This window comes from Colletotrichum paranaense, assembly GCF_030867605.1.
Source record: "Colletotrichum paranaense strain IMI 384185 chromosome Unknown Scaffold_8.1, whole genome shotgun sequence".
NCBI classification, from domain to species: Eukaryota; Fungi; Ascomycota; class Sordariomycetes; order Glomerellales; family Glomerellaceae; genus Colletotrichum; species Colletotrichum paranaense.
The window spans coordinates 2,158,309-2,176,235 of record NW_026848966.1 but is presented as its reverse complement, the minus strand read 5'-3'; the positions used below and the strand labels follow the sequence as shown (position 1 = coordinate 2,176,235).

The 17,927-nt window shown below is 52.4% G+C and overlaps 8 protein-coding genes across 8 annotated transcripts; 2 read left to right on the top strand and 6 right to left on the bottom strand.

The window, feature by feature from the left end:
- Positions 1-70: 70 nt before the first annotated feature.
- On the bottom strand, positions 71-247 carry CPAR01_10548 (uncharacterized protein; the record flags this gene model as incomplete). Its single annotated transcript, XM_060494808.1, has 1 exon — positions 71-247. The coding sequence occupies one exon, from the start codon at positions 245-247 to the stop codon at positions 71-73; it is 177 nt and encodes a 58-aa protein (XP_060346990.1).
- A 971-nt stretch (positions 248-1,218) lies between these two features.
- CPAR01_10547 (uncharacterized protein) lies at positions 1,219-1,665 on the top strand (the record flags this gene model as incomplete). Its single annotated transcript, XM_060494807.1, has 1 exon — positions 1,219-1,665. One exon carries the CDS (start codon positions 1,219-1,221, stop codon positions 1,663-1,665), a length of 447 nt encoding a protein of 148 aa, XP_060346989.1.
- A 29-nt stretch (positions 1,666-1,694) lies between these two features.
- On the bottom strand, positions 1,695-2,426 carry CPAR01_10546 (uncharacterized protein; the record flags this gene model as incomplete). The annotated part of the gene is made up of 1 exon (XM_060494806.1): positions 1,695-2,426. The coding sequence occupies one exon, from the start codon at positions 2,424-2,426 to the stop codon at positions 1,695-1,697; it is 732 nt and encodes a 243-aa protein (XP_060346988.1).
- A 527-nt stretch (positions 2,427-2,953) lies between these two features.
- On the bottom strand, positions 2,954-3,209 carry CPAR01_10545 (uncharacterized protein; the record flags this gene model as incomplete). The annotated part of the gene is made up of 2 exons (XM_060494805.1): positions 2,954-3,058; positions 3,120-3,209. 2 exons carry the CDS (start codon positions 3,207-3,209, stop codon positions 2,954-2,956), a joined length of 195 nt encoding a protein of 64 aa, XP_060346987.1.
- An 8,986-nt stretch (positions 3,210-12,195) lies between these two features.
- On the top strand, positions 12,196-13,260 carry CPAR01_10544 (uncharacterized protein; the record flags this gene model as incomplete). The annotated part of the gene is made up of 1 exon (XM_060494804.1): positions 12,196-13,260. One exon carries the CDS (start codon positions 12,196-12,198, stop codon positions 13,258-13,260), a length of 1,065 nt encoding a protein of 354 aa, XP_060346986.1.
- Positions 13,261-13,923: 663 nt separating this feature from the next.
- On the bottom strand, positions 13,924-14,139 carry CPAR01_10543 (uncharacterized protein; the record flags this gene model as incomplete). Its single annotated transcript, XM_060494803.1, has 1 exon — positions 13,924-14,139. One exon carries the CDS (start codon positions 14,137-14,139, stop codon positions 13,924-13,926), a length of 216 nt encoding a protein of 71 aa, XP_060346985.1.
- A 231-nt stretch (positions 14,140-14,370) lies between these two features.
- Positions 14,371-17,467, bottom strand: CPAR01_10542 (phosphatidylinositol-specific phospholipase C; the record flags this gene model as incomplete). Its single annotated transcript, XM_060494802.1, has 4 exons — positions 14,371-14,542; positions 15,099-16,609; positions 16,674-17,294; positions 17,456-17,467. The coding sequence occupies 4 exons, from the start codon at positions 17,465-17,467 to the stop codon at positions 14,371-14,373; spliced, it is 2,316 nt and encodes a 771-aa protein (XP_060346984.1).
- A 162-nt stretch (positions 17,468-17,629) lies between these two features.
- CPAR01_10541 (uncharacterized protein) lies at positions 17,630-17,884 on the bottom strand (the record flags this gene model as incomplete). The annotated part of the gene is made up of 1 exon (XM_060494801.1): positions 17,630-17,884. The coding sequence occupies one exon, from the start codon at positions 17,882-17,884 to the stop codon at positions 17,630-17,632; it is 255 nt and encodes an 84-aa protein (XP_060346983.1).
- Between the last annotated feature and the right edge of the window lie 43 nt (positions 17,885-17,927).

Below are 17,927 nucleotides of genomic sequence, written 5' to 3'. Positions count from 1 at the left end.
CCGGTAGTGATGATGATGACATTTACGTGAGATTGGTGGCCCGGATTGATGACTTGCTCCTGCTGGTCATCTATCCTCTATTGCTTTTCTTCGGGTCAAGAACTTTCCATGACTGAAACCCATTTTGAGTCTTGGGTTCTCCTGTTTGACAGTGAGTGCTAAGATTATCACAGAGAGGACCCATAGATCCACAGGTACTGTCCCGTCCAGAGTGTCCGGTTGCGGACCGGAACGATAAGGTTTGCATATCTGATTAAGATACAGCAGGACCCTGGAGGAGATGCACTCCGTTGCCATAAATAAAGGTGATTTGGGGGGGGGGGGGGTAAATGAGATATTTGTCAGGGTCCTGGGTCCTGGGTCCTGGGTCCTGGGTCACATCTAAGGGCGAATTGTCATTGTTCCTTGAGGTATTCTGACTTCAAATTGTGTCGGGGCTCTCTGTCGTGCGTGATTTCCCCATGGCCCGCTGGCAGGCAATTTGATTCTCAGGTACGGATAGAAGGAGCGGATTCCCGTACTCCGTACTTCGTATCCACCCAGTTTCGACAACTCACGTGAATGAATCCTGCTCACAATTCACAACTCACTTGAAGAATGAATGAAGAAGTTGCGATTGAGAGTGAGGCAGGCAGGTGGGGACCAGTGCTTCAGATCGGAAAGTGAGGGAGGAGCGCATTCGAGACGCGAGCCAATCAGGCAGTTGACACAACAGACAGCAGGTGCCATCGAGGAAGTTGTCAATTCTCAACTTCTCAACCCAACGTAGCCTCAATCCATCCTTGCTTTTTCTTCCCTTTCTTTCACCAGCTCTGGCCGCCATTTCTTCTGTCACTTTTCCACTCCTTCATCCTCTTTGCAATGGAACTTCACAGTGCTGAAGCTTGACGTCCCTCCGAAACTAACGGTGAACACTGCCAAGCATCGTCTCTTCACACCGGTGTAGTAGCTACCCTTCCTTTCCTCCTTTTCCTTGTCCAACTCAGCTTGCCGACCCCTGAACAAATCACCAGCGCTTGCAGACATACCCTGTCTCGTCATATGATGCGTCCAACCAATACCTTACTTTACTCATCGCTGCGATTCAGTATACCGATTCGATCTTCGCACAGCCTGGCGCTATCCAACCTGGAGGGAATCCTCACCGCGCGGCAAATCCATGACATCTGGGCCAGGACCACCCGTGCTGTCACTTATGACGGTTTTGCATGTCTTACGATGAGAGACATGACCGCCCATACAATTCTCATCTTTCCCTTGCCAACCCGGGCACTGGCATCTCCCGCAAGGCGGCTTCTCAGGACCCCGTCACGATCCGTCACGATCTGTCAGAGACCCGGCAACCCACACTCTCTGACTCTTGCCATGTCGCCCAAAGTCATTCCTGAGAGCAAGACGTGCTGGGACGCTACGAAGCTAGGGACATGGACCTGGATCTCAGCTGGAATGCACCTTCCTGGATGCCGGCCCTGCTTTTGGACAGGCCTCTGGACTCCCTGTCGAGTATTGCAGGACGTCCACTCGTGCGTCCTGCACGCCGTTTGGTGTAACGAGTCTGACCCAGCTGGCAACTCCAAGCTACCTTACAGCTGTGTGTGTCAGTGGAACCGTGGGATCGGGACCGATTGGGCTGATAGGGGACCTGATCGCAACACAACCACCTGAACCCACGCAAGCCCGAGGTCCGCCATGCATCACCGCTGTTTCCGTCCTCCACGCCGACCTCCCATCCCCGTTATAGCCCGTCGGTCCGCAGCTACAGACACAGCTACGAAGCCCCGCGCCGCAATCCAGAAACGACTTGTCATCACTCCAAGGCCTGCACAAGATGCAGCTCGCAACCTTATGCTGAATATGGTCATTAGAATCGCCATCACCTGCCAGGTTTCCATCCAACGCGATACTCTCTTCAGAGAGACTGCTACCTTAATCCGCACTTGATATCCAGTGCCAAAGTACCTCTTTGCTTTTCGACTCATCGTCTCTTTCCCCTTTCCAACTGCGATACCACCTCGATCTTGAGCGATACACACATCAGGGGATCGGGTTTTCCCCCATGCAACGACAGGCATTGCTGTGCCCATTCGTCGCAAAAACGGGCTCAGCACCAGCCAATACCACACCCCCGGTGTTATCTCCGAGCAAGCCACAACCCGCGTCCCGTCCGGCACTGTCGCGATCGGGGCCATGCGATGTGCTCCGGTCCATACAGGTGTCGTCTGCCTGCATCTGAATACTCCGTTCTTGGTCCCAAGATCGAGGGTGGAACCTGCACAAAGGTACACACCACACGAGTCCCGTCGCCGTATCCATACCTCTGACATCAATTCCGATTCGAAACACTCAAGGTTCAAACAAGTTGCGAAAACGAATAAAGAACCTGTATGGTGTCTGATTGAAGCAAGTATGCCGAAAGCGGCTACCATTACATTTCCAAACTCCCCCTCCAGGCCCAAGCCCAAGCGCCAGTTGGTTTGCCCATGTTGTTCTTACCCCTCTGCTCACCCATCTCCCGCCCATTCTACCCCTCCGACTGTACATTCCGATCTGAAAATCGGACAGACATGGCTCGTTAACATTACAGGGCCAGTACCCAGATTGGCCCACCCATCGATTTTGATCTGCCCCCTTTTTTCCCATTCCCTCCAATGAACCCAAAAAATGACGGAAGAAAAAAAAGAGGATGAAAAGAATTCCTCGTACTCGAACAAGCACAACCCCCTTTGGTCATCTCATTCTTGCTCGCACACAACCCCTCAATCTATAGCCCTTGTGTGTCGCCGTTCGCCGTTGTCCCGGGGTATCGTAATTGTTTTAGTGGTTCCCAATATCGCATCGCAGTCCCAGCTATATGACTCTTGATCGGGGGATTTCAGCGCTGTACAAGAGTCAGCCTCACCGCCACATCTTTGCAATGACGCGGGAAGAAGTTGGAGAACTCACATGAGCTGTCTTAGCCGCAGGGGGTGCCGCAGTAGCCGCACTCTTTTCCGGGTAGTACCCACACCTCTTTACCTGAGGCATGGCACGTAGGGCAGCGAATGCCTGGGAGAAGGTGCTGAGAAAAGAGAGTTAGTTCGGGCCCTGTGTGGACGTGGGGTGCAGCCATGCACACTCACCTGTTTCGAGCCGCTCTTGGAGGACGACGATGGCTTCTGTTGGTTTCGGAAAGCGGTCTTGTCGACCTGGCAGTGGTTTGAGCAGACCATGTTGGCGAGATGTGATGGCGAACTTGGTTGGTTGACTGTGGTTCTGGTTCGTGGGATTTGGATTCGAAAAGGTGTGGTGGGGGTTTGGTTGGTTGGGGTTGGACTCGAAGTCGATGTGTTGTTGATGGAGGTTGAAGTTTGGCTGCGTCAAGCTGATGTTCCTTTGAACCTGTAAAATGTCCGATGATGGTGATCTGGACAAGGCGAGAGAACTCCAGGCGGCAATCGTCGATACTTATAGTTTGGCAGATTCCTTTGAAATCGCACGACAAGGACAAAGCACTCGCTAGCTGGGCCGTCGAGACGGGCAAGGACCAGGTCGGCACAGCGAGGGAGACTTCGCTCCAGGCGGGAGCGGGTGTTCCAAGTCCCTGTTCTGGTTACTAGTGCAAGAAGAAAATATGGCAGTGCCATCTGATAATAATCAAATCGGCGAGCAACCGGCGGAAGGCCGCCAGCAGAAAAGTAGCAAGCAGCAAAAGAAACCAAACAGGCCGGTAGACCGGTACAGTGCAGAACATGGCACATATCACATTCTGGTGCGGGACTAGCAGAGACCCCCCCAGAGGCGTAGGTATCAGTGGCAGTTCAGCGATGAACGACGGTGGCGCGAACCAGGTTGCCAGGATAGGCATGGGTACAAGGATCTGAACGATGGGGGATGTGGATGGATACCTTGGGATCACTCTACTTTGTTCGAGGGGGGGAGCAAGGTGGGGTGGAACCAGGCCCCATGGTGATGGCTGAAGAATTGTTCATCGGGAACGACCGTAAGGTACGGTACATACACGCTTCGTTCGTTTGTGTGTGTGTGTGTGTGTGTGCGTGCGTGGTGTGCCGTGGGCGTGGGCTGCGTGTGTGAGCGTAGGTAGTTGCGTGTACATGCATCCTGGTGTGTCTCTTGTTTCCTTCTTGCTTTTGGCCTGTCTGTCTGTATGTATGTTTCCTTGGCTTGGCACGACTAGGTCGAGCTAGCTCTTGGGTTTCTTGTCTATGGGGAGGGGTGGAGGGGGTAAGTAGAAGAAGAAGGCGAAGGCGAAGACGAAGAAGAAGATGAAGAAGTGATTGGGAGTTTGTGCGAGGATGGTACTTTGGTCTACGGGAAAACCAAGAAGTCCATTCTTTTACTTGTATTTTCATTCTTTCCTTTGTGGGTATCGTAGACTCGTGGGTAAGACAAGACAGACAGACGCCGAACCAGCTCAAGCCGTGAAAGCCATGAGGTGCCCTCTCTGAGTCTCCAAACGGGAGACACGGCTCGGCTGGCGGCGGCTCCTCTGGGGCCTGGCCTGAGGGATGGACGGAGGTTGGTTGACTGGTTTTTTTTCTCTTGTTTTGTTTTACCGTTTTTTTTTCTTCGTTTTTTTATATCCCCGAATCCTCCTTGTTTGGGATTAGATACCATCATACCAGGGCATCACCACGCGGTAAGAAGTATTAGAAAGCAAAGGTGAGGGCAGAAGCGCTAGCTGCCTAGGTAGTACTCATTATTCTCTACCACACACCTCTCTCTCTCTCTCTCTCTCTCTCTCTCTTTCCCTCATTCTCTTTCTGTCTTTTTTCTTTCTTAAACCATGTAAATCCGGATGCTCCCCCCTTCCCCCCAATCCCAATCCCCCCATGCCCATGCGGCCATGGCCCCCCGGGGTTGCTCATTGGCCCCTGGCGGGCAGTCGATCGCGAGGCTAGTGCAGGCAGGGGTATATTCGAACAGGGAGCGAGCAGAAGAATAACCCAGATGAGTGGATGTTCCAGAGCTCTGTTCGATCTGCCCCGGGATTCCGCGCCGGGGAATTCCTTTCTCTGTGACTGTGTGACTTTGCAGCAAAGAAAAGAGAGGGGGAAGTCCATTACTGTGTATGTAGTTCAAGTACTGCGTAGTCATTGAATCATGGCAAGGTTAAGGTATCTTTCGCGAAAGAACCCCCCCGGTACGCCCCCCTCCCCTCCCCATATCTAGGTATTCTCTCGCTGTTTACTCCGTACTTCTCCCAGTAACGCACGTATGAACGGAGAAAGAAAAGACTTTGGGAAACTCTGTAATAGTGTATCCGTACTACACTTCATACAATGACCCATGTTGTCCCATGTTGTCCCATGGAGCAGACCCTCCCCGTGGATTCCTCTACTCTGAACTGCATGTATCCGGTAGCCAACAGGAAAAACCCTGCAGAATCGTCGCAACCACCCCCCTAGAGCCGACGTGGAGGCTCAAACGGCTCTCTGTCCCCCCCCTCTCTTCCCATGGTTCTTCTTCTTACCCTAGCGCTTCCTTTTTGGGGGGTGGTTTAGAGGGGGGAAGATCGGTTTATAGACTCCACATCGCGGATGGGTATGACGAAACATCAACGAAAGCGACAACACGATACTTTTTGGCTGGCACTAAGATAGCTCGGACAATATTTCAAATTGGCTTATTTTTTCGCCTTTGGTAGAGTAGAGGAAAACATGGCAAGTGTAGGTAAGGGAGGGGGTGGCGGCGGAAAAGGAAAAAAAAAAAAAGGGCTTGTTAAGTGCCTTTGGGTCCATCGCAAATACTATCGCGTGCCCGTTTGCTTTGGTAAACGCCCCTAACGGGGACTAGCTTACTAGAGTGAGAGAGGGAGGAGGGGGAACGGGATGTGGCTGGAATAATTCAACCACGACGAAAGGGGGCCTCGTAATCCTCTGCAACAAGAGCCACGGAAGTTGCAGTCGCAATGCAGATTGCCAACGAAGGCACAATAAAGTTTGAAGAATGTCTGGATTGGACGTTGTTAGGATAATCTGATGGGCATGGCGAAATGCACGTAATAAGTCCAACCTACCTAGTTCCTGTGTTTAGCGGGTGCGAACTACTGCGTAGAGATGAATAAGGTAATGGAGATCCAATAAGAGAGGACATATAGGTAGTTTCTGTTGTTTGCGTGTGTCAGTGAGTGAACGAGTGTGTGCGTGTGTGTGTAAGTAAGCCTGTAAGGCGAAAAAGGCCGAACGGTAGTGTCAAACGTCCACGAGGGAAGATGCTTGCCGGGGAAGGGTTTGTATGGCTACCCGTTCGGAGCACTGACTCCTAAGGACTCCTCTTCATGGGCACCAGGTGATGACAAGCCCGGGAGGAAGCTGTACCGTAAACTCTGTTTGCTCAGGCTTCAGCCTAAAAAAAGAGGTGACGGCAGAAGTGTGTGTGTGTGTGATAGAACCTCGTTCATCTCTCCTCCGAGAACGAGGGGGGCGCGCAAAATGCAAAACGAAAGAGAATTTAGTTGTTGCTTTCCAAGTCCCAACAAAGTCGATTATGTTCCTTTTCTGCAAGCCGGGATATTTGGATTCCTGGGATGGGGTTTGTGAGCAGTCGTAAAAACAAATAATGATTAGTATGGATAGCCTGTCGCAGAATAAAAAAAGATAGCCCAGACATTTACCTACCTACCCTGGAGAGAGGTTCCAAGGTACAGATACTCCGTAGAGACACACAGAGAGTGTGAGAGAGTTTGGGATAGCAGCAAAGCAATGAACGAATGACAGCGACCCTGGTCCTGTCTTGTTCGGATGACCCTATTGGTTTATTCCGGGGGGCTGAGTGGCGCTCCTCTTCCTCTCGTCTCGGGGGCCCGGGTGGGAGATTGTGGGAGGGGAGGGGTTATCGCGGCTGGTGAAGCTCACCTTACCTTGACTGCATACTCCGTACCTACCGTGATTGTGGCCGGCGGTTGTCCGATTGGTGGCTTGCCCATGGGTTTGTGCGTGCGAGCACACATACACACACAGGTTACAAGTTACAACCATTCACACCACCACAATGACACCTTTGGCTGCATCCATGGATCTCACTCAACATCTCCGACATCTCCAACATCTCCTCACATATCGCACTTTGTTCTTTCCAATCATGTACGTTCTGCTTCAGCTGACACGCACGCACACACACACACACATACACACATATATATATGCCGGGATCTTTTTCTATTTGATCCAGGCTGCATGCCGATGGATCTTGCAACCGCTGCGGTTGTCGATGTGCTCCGTAGATAGAGGTTACCTTACCACAGTAGTTGTGCGACCTCGGCACACTCCTGGTGGTCACTCGTCAGGAAGTAGTGGTGATGGTGGAGGCAGAAGCCATTGCCCCTGCTTCCCTAGATGCCAGGGCTAAGATGCTACCAGATCCGATACCCACCTTTTTCTTCGCACTCCGATAATGTACCGCTTTGATCGATGGCCTTCCTTTTTGCCTACGAGGTACCTACCTACCTTACCCTCCGTCACTCTCGCGCAATTCACCTTCTGACTAATAACTGCCCCGAACTTGTAGTTGTTATTTCCCATATTCTTTTTCGGGGATAGCCCTTGATTCGAGCTGAATCTCGAACCTCAGGTCGACCGTATCTCACCAGTGTCCATACCTTAGCCTACTGCGTCTGAATCTCAGCCCAGCCCATTACCCACCCCCAGGTTCGAATTTCCCAGCCCTGTCTAGCCTTTCCTAATTTTGTTGATCATCATTCATTCCCGTCACATGGTGAAATCTGGACCGTCGTCTAAAAGCGCCTGAGGCCCAACTACTAGGCGCCAGGGCTGAAAGCTCCGATGCAGCGCGCAAGCTCTCTCTCTCTCTCTCGTCTCGCTCTGGCTCAGCTCAGCTCCTTCCGATATGAGAACCTGCGAAGTATCCGTACACTAATCAAACTAGGAACGTCGTCGTTGAAGCCCCCCAGTTCCTGCCTAGCCCTGCCCAGAATGCACTCAAGCGGGGCTAACACGTGTGTAACAAAGCGTAAAGGGAGAGGCCACAAGAGAACCCAAGGGACCCCCGTGTCAAATCTCCAAGAAAGCACAGGAGGAGCCTGGAGGGGTTTCTTCTCTGCGCTTCTCACCCCTACGAGGGGAAGGGGGAAGAGAAAGGGAAGGCATACAGATATGCCGAGTCGTTCTCTTGCATGTGGGTACTTACATCCGTCAACCTCGATGGGCACATATCTGTACATGAGATTGAGAAAGAAGGAAAATACGACCTGCCTCTTTTCTGCGTCACAGCATAGAGCTCTTGCCTCCACGTCGCTTCTGTCAAGTATCTTGTATCTCCACTTGCAATGACCAGCTTGGAAGGGAAAGTGTGTACGAGTGTGGGTGTACTATACGTACCGCGAGCGCGAGGTTCAAACTTCCAAGAATGTAAACCACGACCCGGGGTCGATCATCGACATCAAACCTCTTTTTCTTAGTTTTACCGAGATTTCAAAGCGTGGAATGTGGTTCCTTGCGTCAGCTGCTGCTTCTTTTCTTTACCTTGCGCTCCCTCCCCCTTCCCCCCTTCCTCCTATCTCTGATTGCATGCCCTGAGAAAACTGGGCTCGCAAACCACAGTGGAACCAATTACCTACGGCAAGAGAATGAGACTTCCACCTTAGCAAACATCAGGTCCCCATTTCCCCTACACTACATCATTCCTTACCTTTCAATGTCAATGATACCAAGACTTCTTTTGCGTTTGGTTTCTTTCCTTCCCTTACCTTGCTATCCCTTCATTTCTTCTTACCTAGAAACGTACGACCGTGGAAATGCCCTCTGTGGCCCACCCTCCGAGTTTTCCGCAACGTCCACTGCTGCAAACACCCGGCCGCGGCAACGCTTTGCTCTCTTTTCGCCAAATCCCACTTACTTTTCTATTCTCTTTTTCTGATGGAATAATCCGTTCCATTCTTTCTTTTCCCATGGGACCCAAGGTTCACGTTTGGTTCAAATCCCACTCAAATGTCTCCACTCGACGCAAAAGTCCGCTTTCTTCTTTTAGTCCCTGCTCCACGGACTTACGGGCTCCCTTGCCCATAATTGCTTTTCTCTTTCCCTTCTCCTCATCCCAGGCTCCTTAGCGTCCTGTTCTGCAACAACTCGCCTACGCATCGATCGAAAGTGGCCATGGACTCTCTCGTTGGACTGAGAGGTCAACGGTGTCCTCAACGTTCCTTCCGCACCGTGCCCGCACCCACAAACTACCTACCTAGCTATCGCGAGCAGGGGCAAAGAGCAGCTCGGCTCGACGGAAACGACGAGAGTCCCCCAAGTGGAGGTCTGTTGGGAATGTGAACATCTGGCGCCGCCTCTGCTCGTCAAACGGGAGTTTAATTCCAAGTCAGCGGGATCTCGCTCATCGTTCGCGATATCGCTGCTCCAGTGGATGGACTTACACCTCGAAACGTGGACAATCCTAACACACCCTCTCCAAAGTCGACCACAATACCTATCGGCCTGGCGCTGCTGTTTGTTGCACAGCTCACCGACTACTGCAGAAGGTAGGAGCCTAGCCTCATCCCAGCAAGCTGGTTCGCAGGTGGTCGCACCGTAATCGGCCGCGTAGACTTTGACGTTCAGCCGTAGCCGCCATCACATCCCGCGATCTACGGTGCGCACACCCTACTTGTTGTTACCGCGGTGTGACGAGGCCGCAATACGAGGCCGCAAAAAAAAAGTGAATGTGTAATACCACAGCCCGCCCTTGGTCCAAGCGACGCCAACGAGGTTTGACACATGTGCCAAGGTTTGGACACAATGTGGCGTCGTAGTGGCCTTTTCCAACGTCTTTGCATCTCACCCCATAACACCAGCCCTGCCGAAAAACACGAGATCATACGTTTTCGGGCCTCCGGCTGTCGTCCCGGCCGTTCTCGCAGACGTGCCGCCGTGTGTTGGAGGCATTGCCAACAAAACCTCCATCAGACGAGGAAGGTGTGCAACTACTTTGTGCTTGGGGCAAAGTCGTTGTTGATCGGTGAGTATGGTGCCGCGGCTCGCCCTGGCTCAGGTGTAGCTCAATCCACACCGACCCATTCAATGGCAGGCCATCTTCCAAATGCATGTGGGCAGACTCACCGATAATCATCGAAGGGTCTGGATTCAAAAATCCCGATTCCATCGTCACCGAAATGTGAATCGACAATGTTAGCCGGCGCCGACCCAGGAGCCCCATAAGACAATCTCATGTCTCACACATCTTGGTTTCAAATGCCCAACAGGCGAATCGACGTGTCAATTGTTCTCGGCGAAATATCATTATTGTCATTTGTGACCACCACTAGCGGAACACACAACACGCACGCTCTGAGCCTCCAACCAGTGTCAACGACTGGTCAGTAGTCACTACCTCTAGCCGATGTACCAACACACGTCCCTTGGCCTTCATCTAGCAGTCGATGCCTCCAACATTCGACCTGCATACTCTTGCAGACAGCTTTGTGCGTAACACCACTGATATTCAGTGTCAGATTCGGGGGCCATTTGAGAGCCTCAATGCCCACCTCCTGCGCGGGCCTCAAGCATACTAAGAGGCCGATGTGACCTGTCATCTCGTAGACGAGATGCGCGGTCGATCAGTCAGTCTCTCATCGAAAATCGGTACATGCCCGGCATTGTCCCAGCCTCCGCTTCCAATTTCATGGAGGCGCAATCGAACGGAAGAAAGTGATCTGTCACATTGACTACATCTCCGGCTGCAGAGCTTCACTGCCCGCCCATTCAAAGACATTTCCTCCGTCGCGATCACTATTCAACAATTCCACGATCTGGTCGCGCTCGAAATATGGTGGAACCATGGAAAACAGCGACAATATTCTTCTTGCAAGGATGTGGCAGCAACGATGTGCGAAACTCCGAGAGGCTCTGCTGTTGGGAAGTCCGACCAGCATATCGCATTAAACCAATAGTGTCTAGGTCAAGCACAGCTGAGCTACTCAATCTACCGCCCTTGCTTCGGGAAACTTGGCTGCACCAGTATCGCCTGTCAAAACATTCCATTGACTGCTCCGGAGCTGGCCCCAAGCACGAGAACAAACAGGTTTTCAGCAATTATTTCGCGTATTCCATGACTACATATCACCAACAACGAGTCCCTTGCGGTGAGGGTACTTGCATTACATCTGCAAGCAACCGGAGAGACGTGTTGTTTTGGCAGCCTCAGTTTCGATGGACTTACGTCTCATCAAAACGCCAAACGATAGTCGCCAGGATCCTCAACAAGGACTACAACTATTCCGTCTCCTCGTTTTGCTATTTTGATTCATGGCCTAGTTGATGGCTTGCCGCTCCAAGTCTCGAACTCGAGGTTCCTGACACATGGTAATAACCGCTTTTTGGGCAAGGCTAAGAGGTAATGATTGACGCAAGACCAGGATCCAAGTCTCAAGTCAGCCCCATTTTGAAGCTCAATCGGATCTACGAACAATCCCTCCCTCAATCTCCTGATCATCTCCATAGAAAACACCAAAACCTCGGTGACATGCTCATGGACGACAGGCATACCTAGCTAGTCGACCAGACTGTCGGAACCGCCCGCAGCAGCCCGACCAGTGTACCACATGGCCAGTCACAAAACCGAGAGGCAATGGTGGGTTGTTACATCTTCATCACTATTCAATAACCAGAGGCTCAATTCCCAACGGTACTTTTAGATTGAGAGAGATCTCGATGATGCCCCCGCCAAACGACTTTCACAATTGACAGAACAAACGCATGTCTCACTTCCCGAACCCTTGCGCTTTGCATACGTACTTTAGGTACTTTGGACACCTTTGCCATGACCAACTCCTGTTGTTACTCGAGGGCTAGGCGCTTGGTGATAGCCTTGTTACACCGCCCTAGTTCCCGCAACGCCAGGTAACCACCAATCGCCTGTCTCAATATCAAGCCATAGTACCGTCAACTTTAATTTGGCGACATTTGTACTCGTTGCGGACAGGAAGACGGCCAACTTCTGATGGCTACGAGTTGCATAAACTGGCCCTGGCTTCTCCGCGACGGCTCGAGGGGATGGACTGTCGAAATGCCTACTCAAAACCTGCAGCCAAGGCTGCTTATTCCACGACGAACCCCTTGGTCGGATCAGTCGCACCGGCAAATCTATCCCCGGTGATAACTGACAAGTTGCCTACTGTCGGGCCGCGCCAGATACCATCTAGTCCGGCGCTATGATTGCACATGACGGCCATTGTTCCTTTTTTGTCTTACAGACATGCAAGATGAAATGGCTTCATTGGATAACTTTGGAACAATCTTTCTTATTCTACGTTATGACTTGTCTCACGACCAACGGCCACACTGGGAACCTCGCCTTTTGGCTATACCATCACGCCCGCCACAGCGGGTTGAGACTTCCTGGGGATCGACGCACTCCCGCTTAGCTTCATCTGTTCTTTTCGGTGGCTTGCTCTCTTATGCCGAGCCTGCAGCCCACGACTGGTGCCACCGGGTTAGGTATATCCAGGCAGGAAGGGTTGCCAATCGTGCATCTTTCGGTGCCAAGCCGCAAGAGCCGGGCAGGGCTGCAGCGTCGTCTGCTGAGCCCTCACCAGGGTTGAGATTGGTACTGGTGGGGTTCATGAGAGCCTTCATTTGTCGCAGGCAACCATCGCATGATGGCGGACAGAAGCAGTCTAGAACCTTGCCTTTACGAGCAGTAAGTCCAGCTGCAGTCAGTCCTCTTGGCACGGAAACGGGTGGTGGATTCACAACCGGAGTCATTACACGGCGGCTCAACGAGGACCGACTCCCGTCGAAGAAGCGGCAACAGAGCGGCAGGAGGAAGATGTCTTTTTTTTTCTCATCTGTTGTTGACAGCAGGGAATGGAGTCTACCGGTGGCTGTGTATGATTCCCCCGTCAACTCGGAACTCGTGGCCGTCATCAAACATTTTTCAAAGGTTACACAGTCTCGAGAGTCATATCGTTCAACCTCGACGAGAGAATTCCCTTGGTCCGCGAGTCTATTGTCTTCCTTCCCGGCGTCGTACAACCAAGAAGTACGTCTGCCCAGGTGTGACGTGAGGCAGAAAAGAAGAATCCCGTTCGTGGTCCCACGACATGCTACCATGGGAACCGACAGCTACCCTGATGGTCATGACCGTTGCAGAGAGACAATACGCCAGAAAGAGAGAGAGAAAGAAAAAAAAAAGAGGTTGGTATGGGATACGGCCGACATGCCATTGATGAGATTCGTTGTTCGTCCTGCATGTCCCGATACAGGGTTTGGCAGGTATCCGCTTTCCGTCTACATTGCAGTGACAACCCGTCGTATTTGACTGCTACACAGCAATACAGGAGGACATCCTCACAAGTTCGCGTTGGTCAATACTCGAATATGACAGATCTTTCATGGCGGGCGGCGGTCAAGCTTCGGGATGGCCGGCAACAGGGTGCCCCCCCCCCAGATCCGGTCACGTTGGACAACACATGAGACCGTTTAGGGAGGGAGTCGTTGACAGAAGAGACAGGAATGGTCACACGGAAGCAACGACATGTCACGGATTGGGGTCTTGAATGGGCCTCCCAAAAACAGAGTCTACATGTGTAGGTGAATTACCTTGGAATTATTCATTTCCTCTCTCCACTACGTACGGTACGGTATTCGGTTTCCATCCCGCCTCGCGCTTCTCTGCGTCAAGATCGGCGCCCCACAGGTTTGTAGGTTTGTATGTGTGCTGTTCGTCCTTTTGCGCCCTGTCTTGTCTCTCATGTGTGTGTGTTTGTGTGTCTTATCTCAGTGACCTTGAGACAATCCTTTCCCACCAGCGTATAATCCTGTCTCTTGATCTTCTGACCTCGTCAAGAGAAAGGGTTTTCCTTCTCTCAAACCACCACCGCCGCCCACCCCCAAAATAAGGAAATGACCTCTCATGACTCTGAGATGACCTGCTTTGTCTCTCCCGTTGTTTTTCATCCAATTCTCAATTTTCGCCTCTCGATCAAAACAGGAGAAAAACTCCCCGAGACACGCGAAGGAACCTCTCCGAATGTGCCGCGTACAGTGTATGCTCAGAAGAAAAGGAAATTATAGAAGAAAAGAAAAAGGTGGCTGGCTTGATAGGGAATAAAAAACCTGAAACTCTAGGTTGCAGCAGGGGGAAATAGGTATCGCTCGCCTCGAGAAAGGAAAGAAGAAGAATACGAATGAACGCCATGTCAACGCCTAAGTCACCAACTGTGTTATGCGAAAAAAAAAAAAAAAAAGGTATCAGAGCCTCCCATAGGAACCCGCAGAGCCAGAGAAAGAAAAAGGGAACAAAACGAAAAAAAAAGGGCTTTCCCTGCTAGTATGTCTGCCACATCGCGCGTTACAGCATTTTCGCCTCTGCCCCTAGGCCGGGTACGGTATACGATATCACGGACAGACGGACGGGACGCGCGGGTCTCTACCGCACCACCTTATCGATCTTGACGAGCAGCTTACCACCTTCAATCGGCCTGTTCTTGGTGTCCATGAGCTTGATGAAGCGATAACCGGGACGTAGACGGTCGAGGCGGATACATGCCCACGAGAGAAGCTCGTCGCCACCGAGGAGTGGATCATCCTCAATCTTGAATCTGCGCGGTTCAAACACAAGTCAGTAAAAACCATCCTCATTTATTTTTTGGTCGTGGCTATTCGCAGGATGCAGAGAAGCGGGAGAAAAAAGAACAACGTTGCGGTGTGCTGCGGTCCGGGCTGTCAACGCGGCGGCCCGCGTGGCAGGTGAGTATTGACGGATCAACGGTTCGTGGACGGGAAGGGGACGGTGACACGGCATGGAAGGGGGCACAACTCGACGACCGACTTCGTTCCACGAGCGTTCCCGTCTCGTGCCTATGACGTAGAGCGGCAACGGGTCCCGGCATGGCATCCGAGGATGAATCAGGCCATTCCCGGGGGTCGGGGAGCTGTCACCACTTCGGACAACGTTACACCGCCGGAGCTGTTCTGGTCTTACAAGTCGGACACGCCAGCGCGCGGGAGGGTAGGCACGGAGCCGCGCACATCTTTCTCGCCGTCTTCTCGAGTCATATTCTCAAAAGATCGTCAAGGCCCGTAGGCCCAGACATGCCGCTGTCGGAGGAAGAAAGAAAGCAAAAAAAAAAAAAAGGAAACCGTGACTTTTCTTACCTGAGGAAACTCAACTCCTCCACCACCCTCGAGATCTTGGGGAACTTGAGCCGTGCTCCATTCTCCCACTCGGGGTGGTCAGTCTTTCTCGACCCCGTCTTGAGCTTGAAGTCATCTTCGTCCGCAGCCTTTCCGTTCTGCGCTCCAATCTCGACGTGAAGCTCGCACTTGACAAATGGCCGGAGGTGCTTGCCGCGGCTGCTGTCGCTGGCAGAATCGTCGTCGACAAAGATGTGCTGGCCGGCGATGATGGTGACGGTGAGCTCCAGGTCGCCCTGCGGCGCGGCGTCGACCTCTGTCAGCGTGTCCTTGTCAGTGCTGCGGTATCCAATAGGCTTGAGGACCCATCCCAGCTCGTCCGCGAACATGCCCTCGTTGAGCATCATTCCTTCGTCAAGATATTGCCAGTTCAGAGCAACCATTTGCACGCCCTTGCGCCAGAAGAGACTGGGGTCCGGGTTGGAGCTGTCGACACGCGAGCCGTTGGGGAATGCCCGCATGAAGAAGTTTTTATTGTGCGTGAACATCTCGCGGGCCTTGGTCGTGTGCAGTTCTAGGATCCTGTTCTCACTTATCGAAAAGATATGACTCGGCTTCTTAGCCGCCGGTGTCTCAAAGCTCTTAAAGTGCTCGCTATGAGTGTAGATGGCCAGACTGCTGAGTGCCTGGCAAATGGCCACCTTTGTGCTCTTGGCCGGCTCGTTTCCACTATGGACCTTGGCCGGGGCATCGAACTTGGGTGTCATGGGCGGTTTCGGTGTCTCTTGCTTAGGTGCCTCCTTGTTGCGTTCATCGTCGGAACCCGAAGCGTCCTCGTCGTTGGCAAATACTTGAGAGAGGGCTGTCGTGCTGGGAGGCACCTCAATCTTATTAGGCGCCTTCTTAACCTTGACCAGGATCTTGCGCTTGAGCTCCTCGAGCTTGGGGAGGCGGAACCGGGGATCAATGCCCTCCCAAGACTTGTCGATCAATATGCCTTCCCACTCCTCCTTCATGATCCTGACCATGACCTCCTGCTGCTCCTTGTCGGCATGGACCTCAAGACTGACAATCAAGGGCAATTCGTTCGTCTCGAAGGCGGACTCGCGAACGGCCTTGCAGACCTCTCTGAAGCCACAAGGAGTTGTCAAAGTCCAGCCATGTGTGACAATGGGCTCATCCTTGGGATACGGCAGGCGATTCTTCATTGAGGGGGTCGGCGATGAGGGCCGTAGGGTTTTGCCGAGGGAGTCGGTGGACTCGCTCGGTCCCAGTAGAGTGGCACTATCGCGAGGATTCAGAGATTTGCTGGCAGTGCTGGTGTTTCTGTTGTGGCCATTGCCGTTCGTGCTGCGTTCGATCAGGAGATCTTCCACCGTCTCCTTGACGCTTGCAGCCACGTTGGGAAGGGAGGAGCCAGACAGATTCCTCGAGTGATCAGGTTTGGGGGAGCGGCTGCCCTCTTGTGTTGCGATGGGTGTGTCTCCGTTCCAGATATCGATTTCGATACACCGACATCCACGGCGAAGGACCTGCAGTTCATGTGTTAGAAGTTATGTTTCTTTGCTGAGCGAATGCGAGCATTGGACAACATACAGTTTTGTAAGCCTCGGGCGAACTCCTGGAGGCAAGCTGGTTGCCCTCTAAGTATGTGTTGTGGCTGCTGCTGATGAAGTAGTTCGTAATGGGCCGGCTTAAGTCCTTGTCCTCCTCCTTTATTGGGCGGGTGGCATCCCAGCCGTAGTTTCTCCACCACAATTCGAGGAACTCGCCATAGTTGTATCGTTGCTGACCCTCAGGCAATACAGCCTCGACATCGGTCTCGCCTTGAGTATTCTCGAGGAATACGAGTAGTTGGTCGCGGGTCACAAAAGGTTCGCGGGATAGTGAAGAGCGGCGGGAGCGTAGGTCGTTGAATATCTTCTCGAAACGTTCGCGAATGGCCTGGCTGAGCAGGATCTCATCGGGACTGGGCGAAACTACTGCCTCCTTGGGGTCCGTAGCGCCGTCGACGTTTGTGATATTGATGAGGGGCATCGGCCGGGGAGCGGGTGGGAAGTGGAAGCCGTCTCGTGTAGGCGCCAGGATCGTGGTGAGGCCGACCATCTTCTTGAGGGTGTTGGCGGAGGTCTTGTTGGAGGAGGACCATAGCGGCATCGTGAGGGTTCGTTTCTTTTGTGTCTTTTCGTTGCTCGGGGCGGTCTTGCGGCGCCAGAACTGTCAAGATGTGTAAGTCTATGTGCGATGATTGACCACGAGCTCGAGGCCAGTGTCAAAGGCTTTGGGAAAGTGCAGGAGAGGCATCATATGCGGGCGTTGCCAATGCCGGAGCCTTGCATTGAGCGCACAACCCCTACGGGATAGGGTAAGAGACGTACAGAGAGACACATGGCGGGCGAGCTGCAGCGGCTTGATAGCCTGCCTCCGGATCAAGTCCTCTTTTCTTTCCTCTATATGTGTGTGTTGGTTGGCCAAATCGATCGTGCGTATGGCTGACGGATTGTCGTCGCGGGAGGGAGGTAATTCTTTGCTCAGTCAAGCCTACTCTGGTTTTAGGGGTCAGAGGGGTACGGCTTCGGAGAGCGTATGGGTATGATCATTAGCCCATTGGAGGGACAGGATAACAAATGGCAACGGAGACGAAGGAACGGAGTTGTAAGAATACAAGTTGTCGTTGAACGAGAGTTTAGGATTATTTTCGAGAATTCGAAGAAATTCGAGGGACGAAGGCATTCGAGAGACAGTAAAAGGGTAATTTCAACGAGAGTGGGAAGCGTGGATATGCATGTCAGCATAGCTGAGGACATGGGTGGGTAGGGAAGTGCCTACCTTACTGTGGTGTAAAGTCTG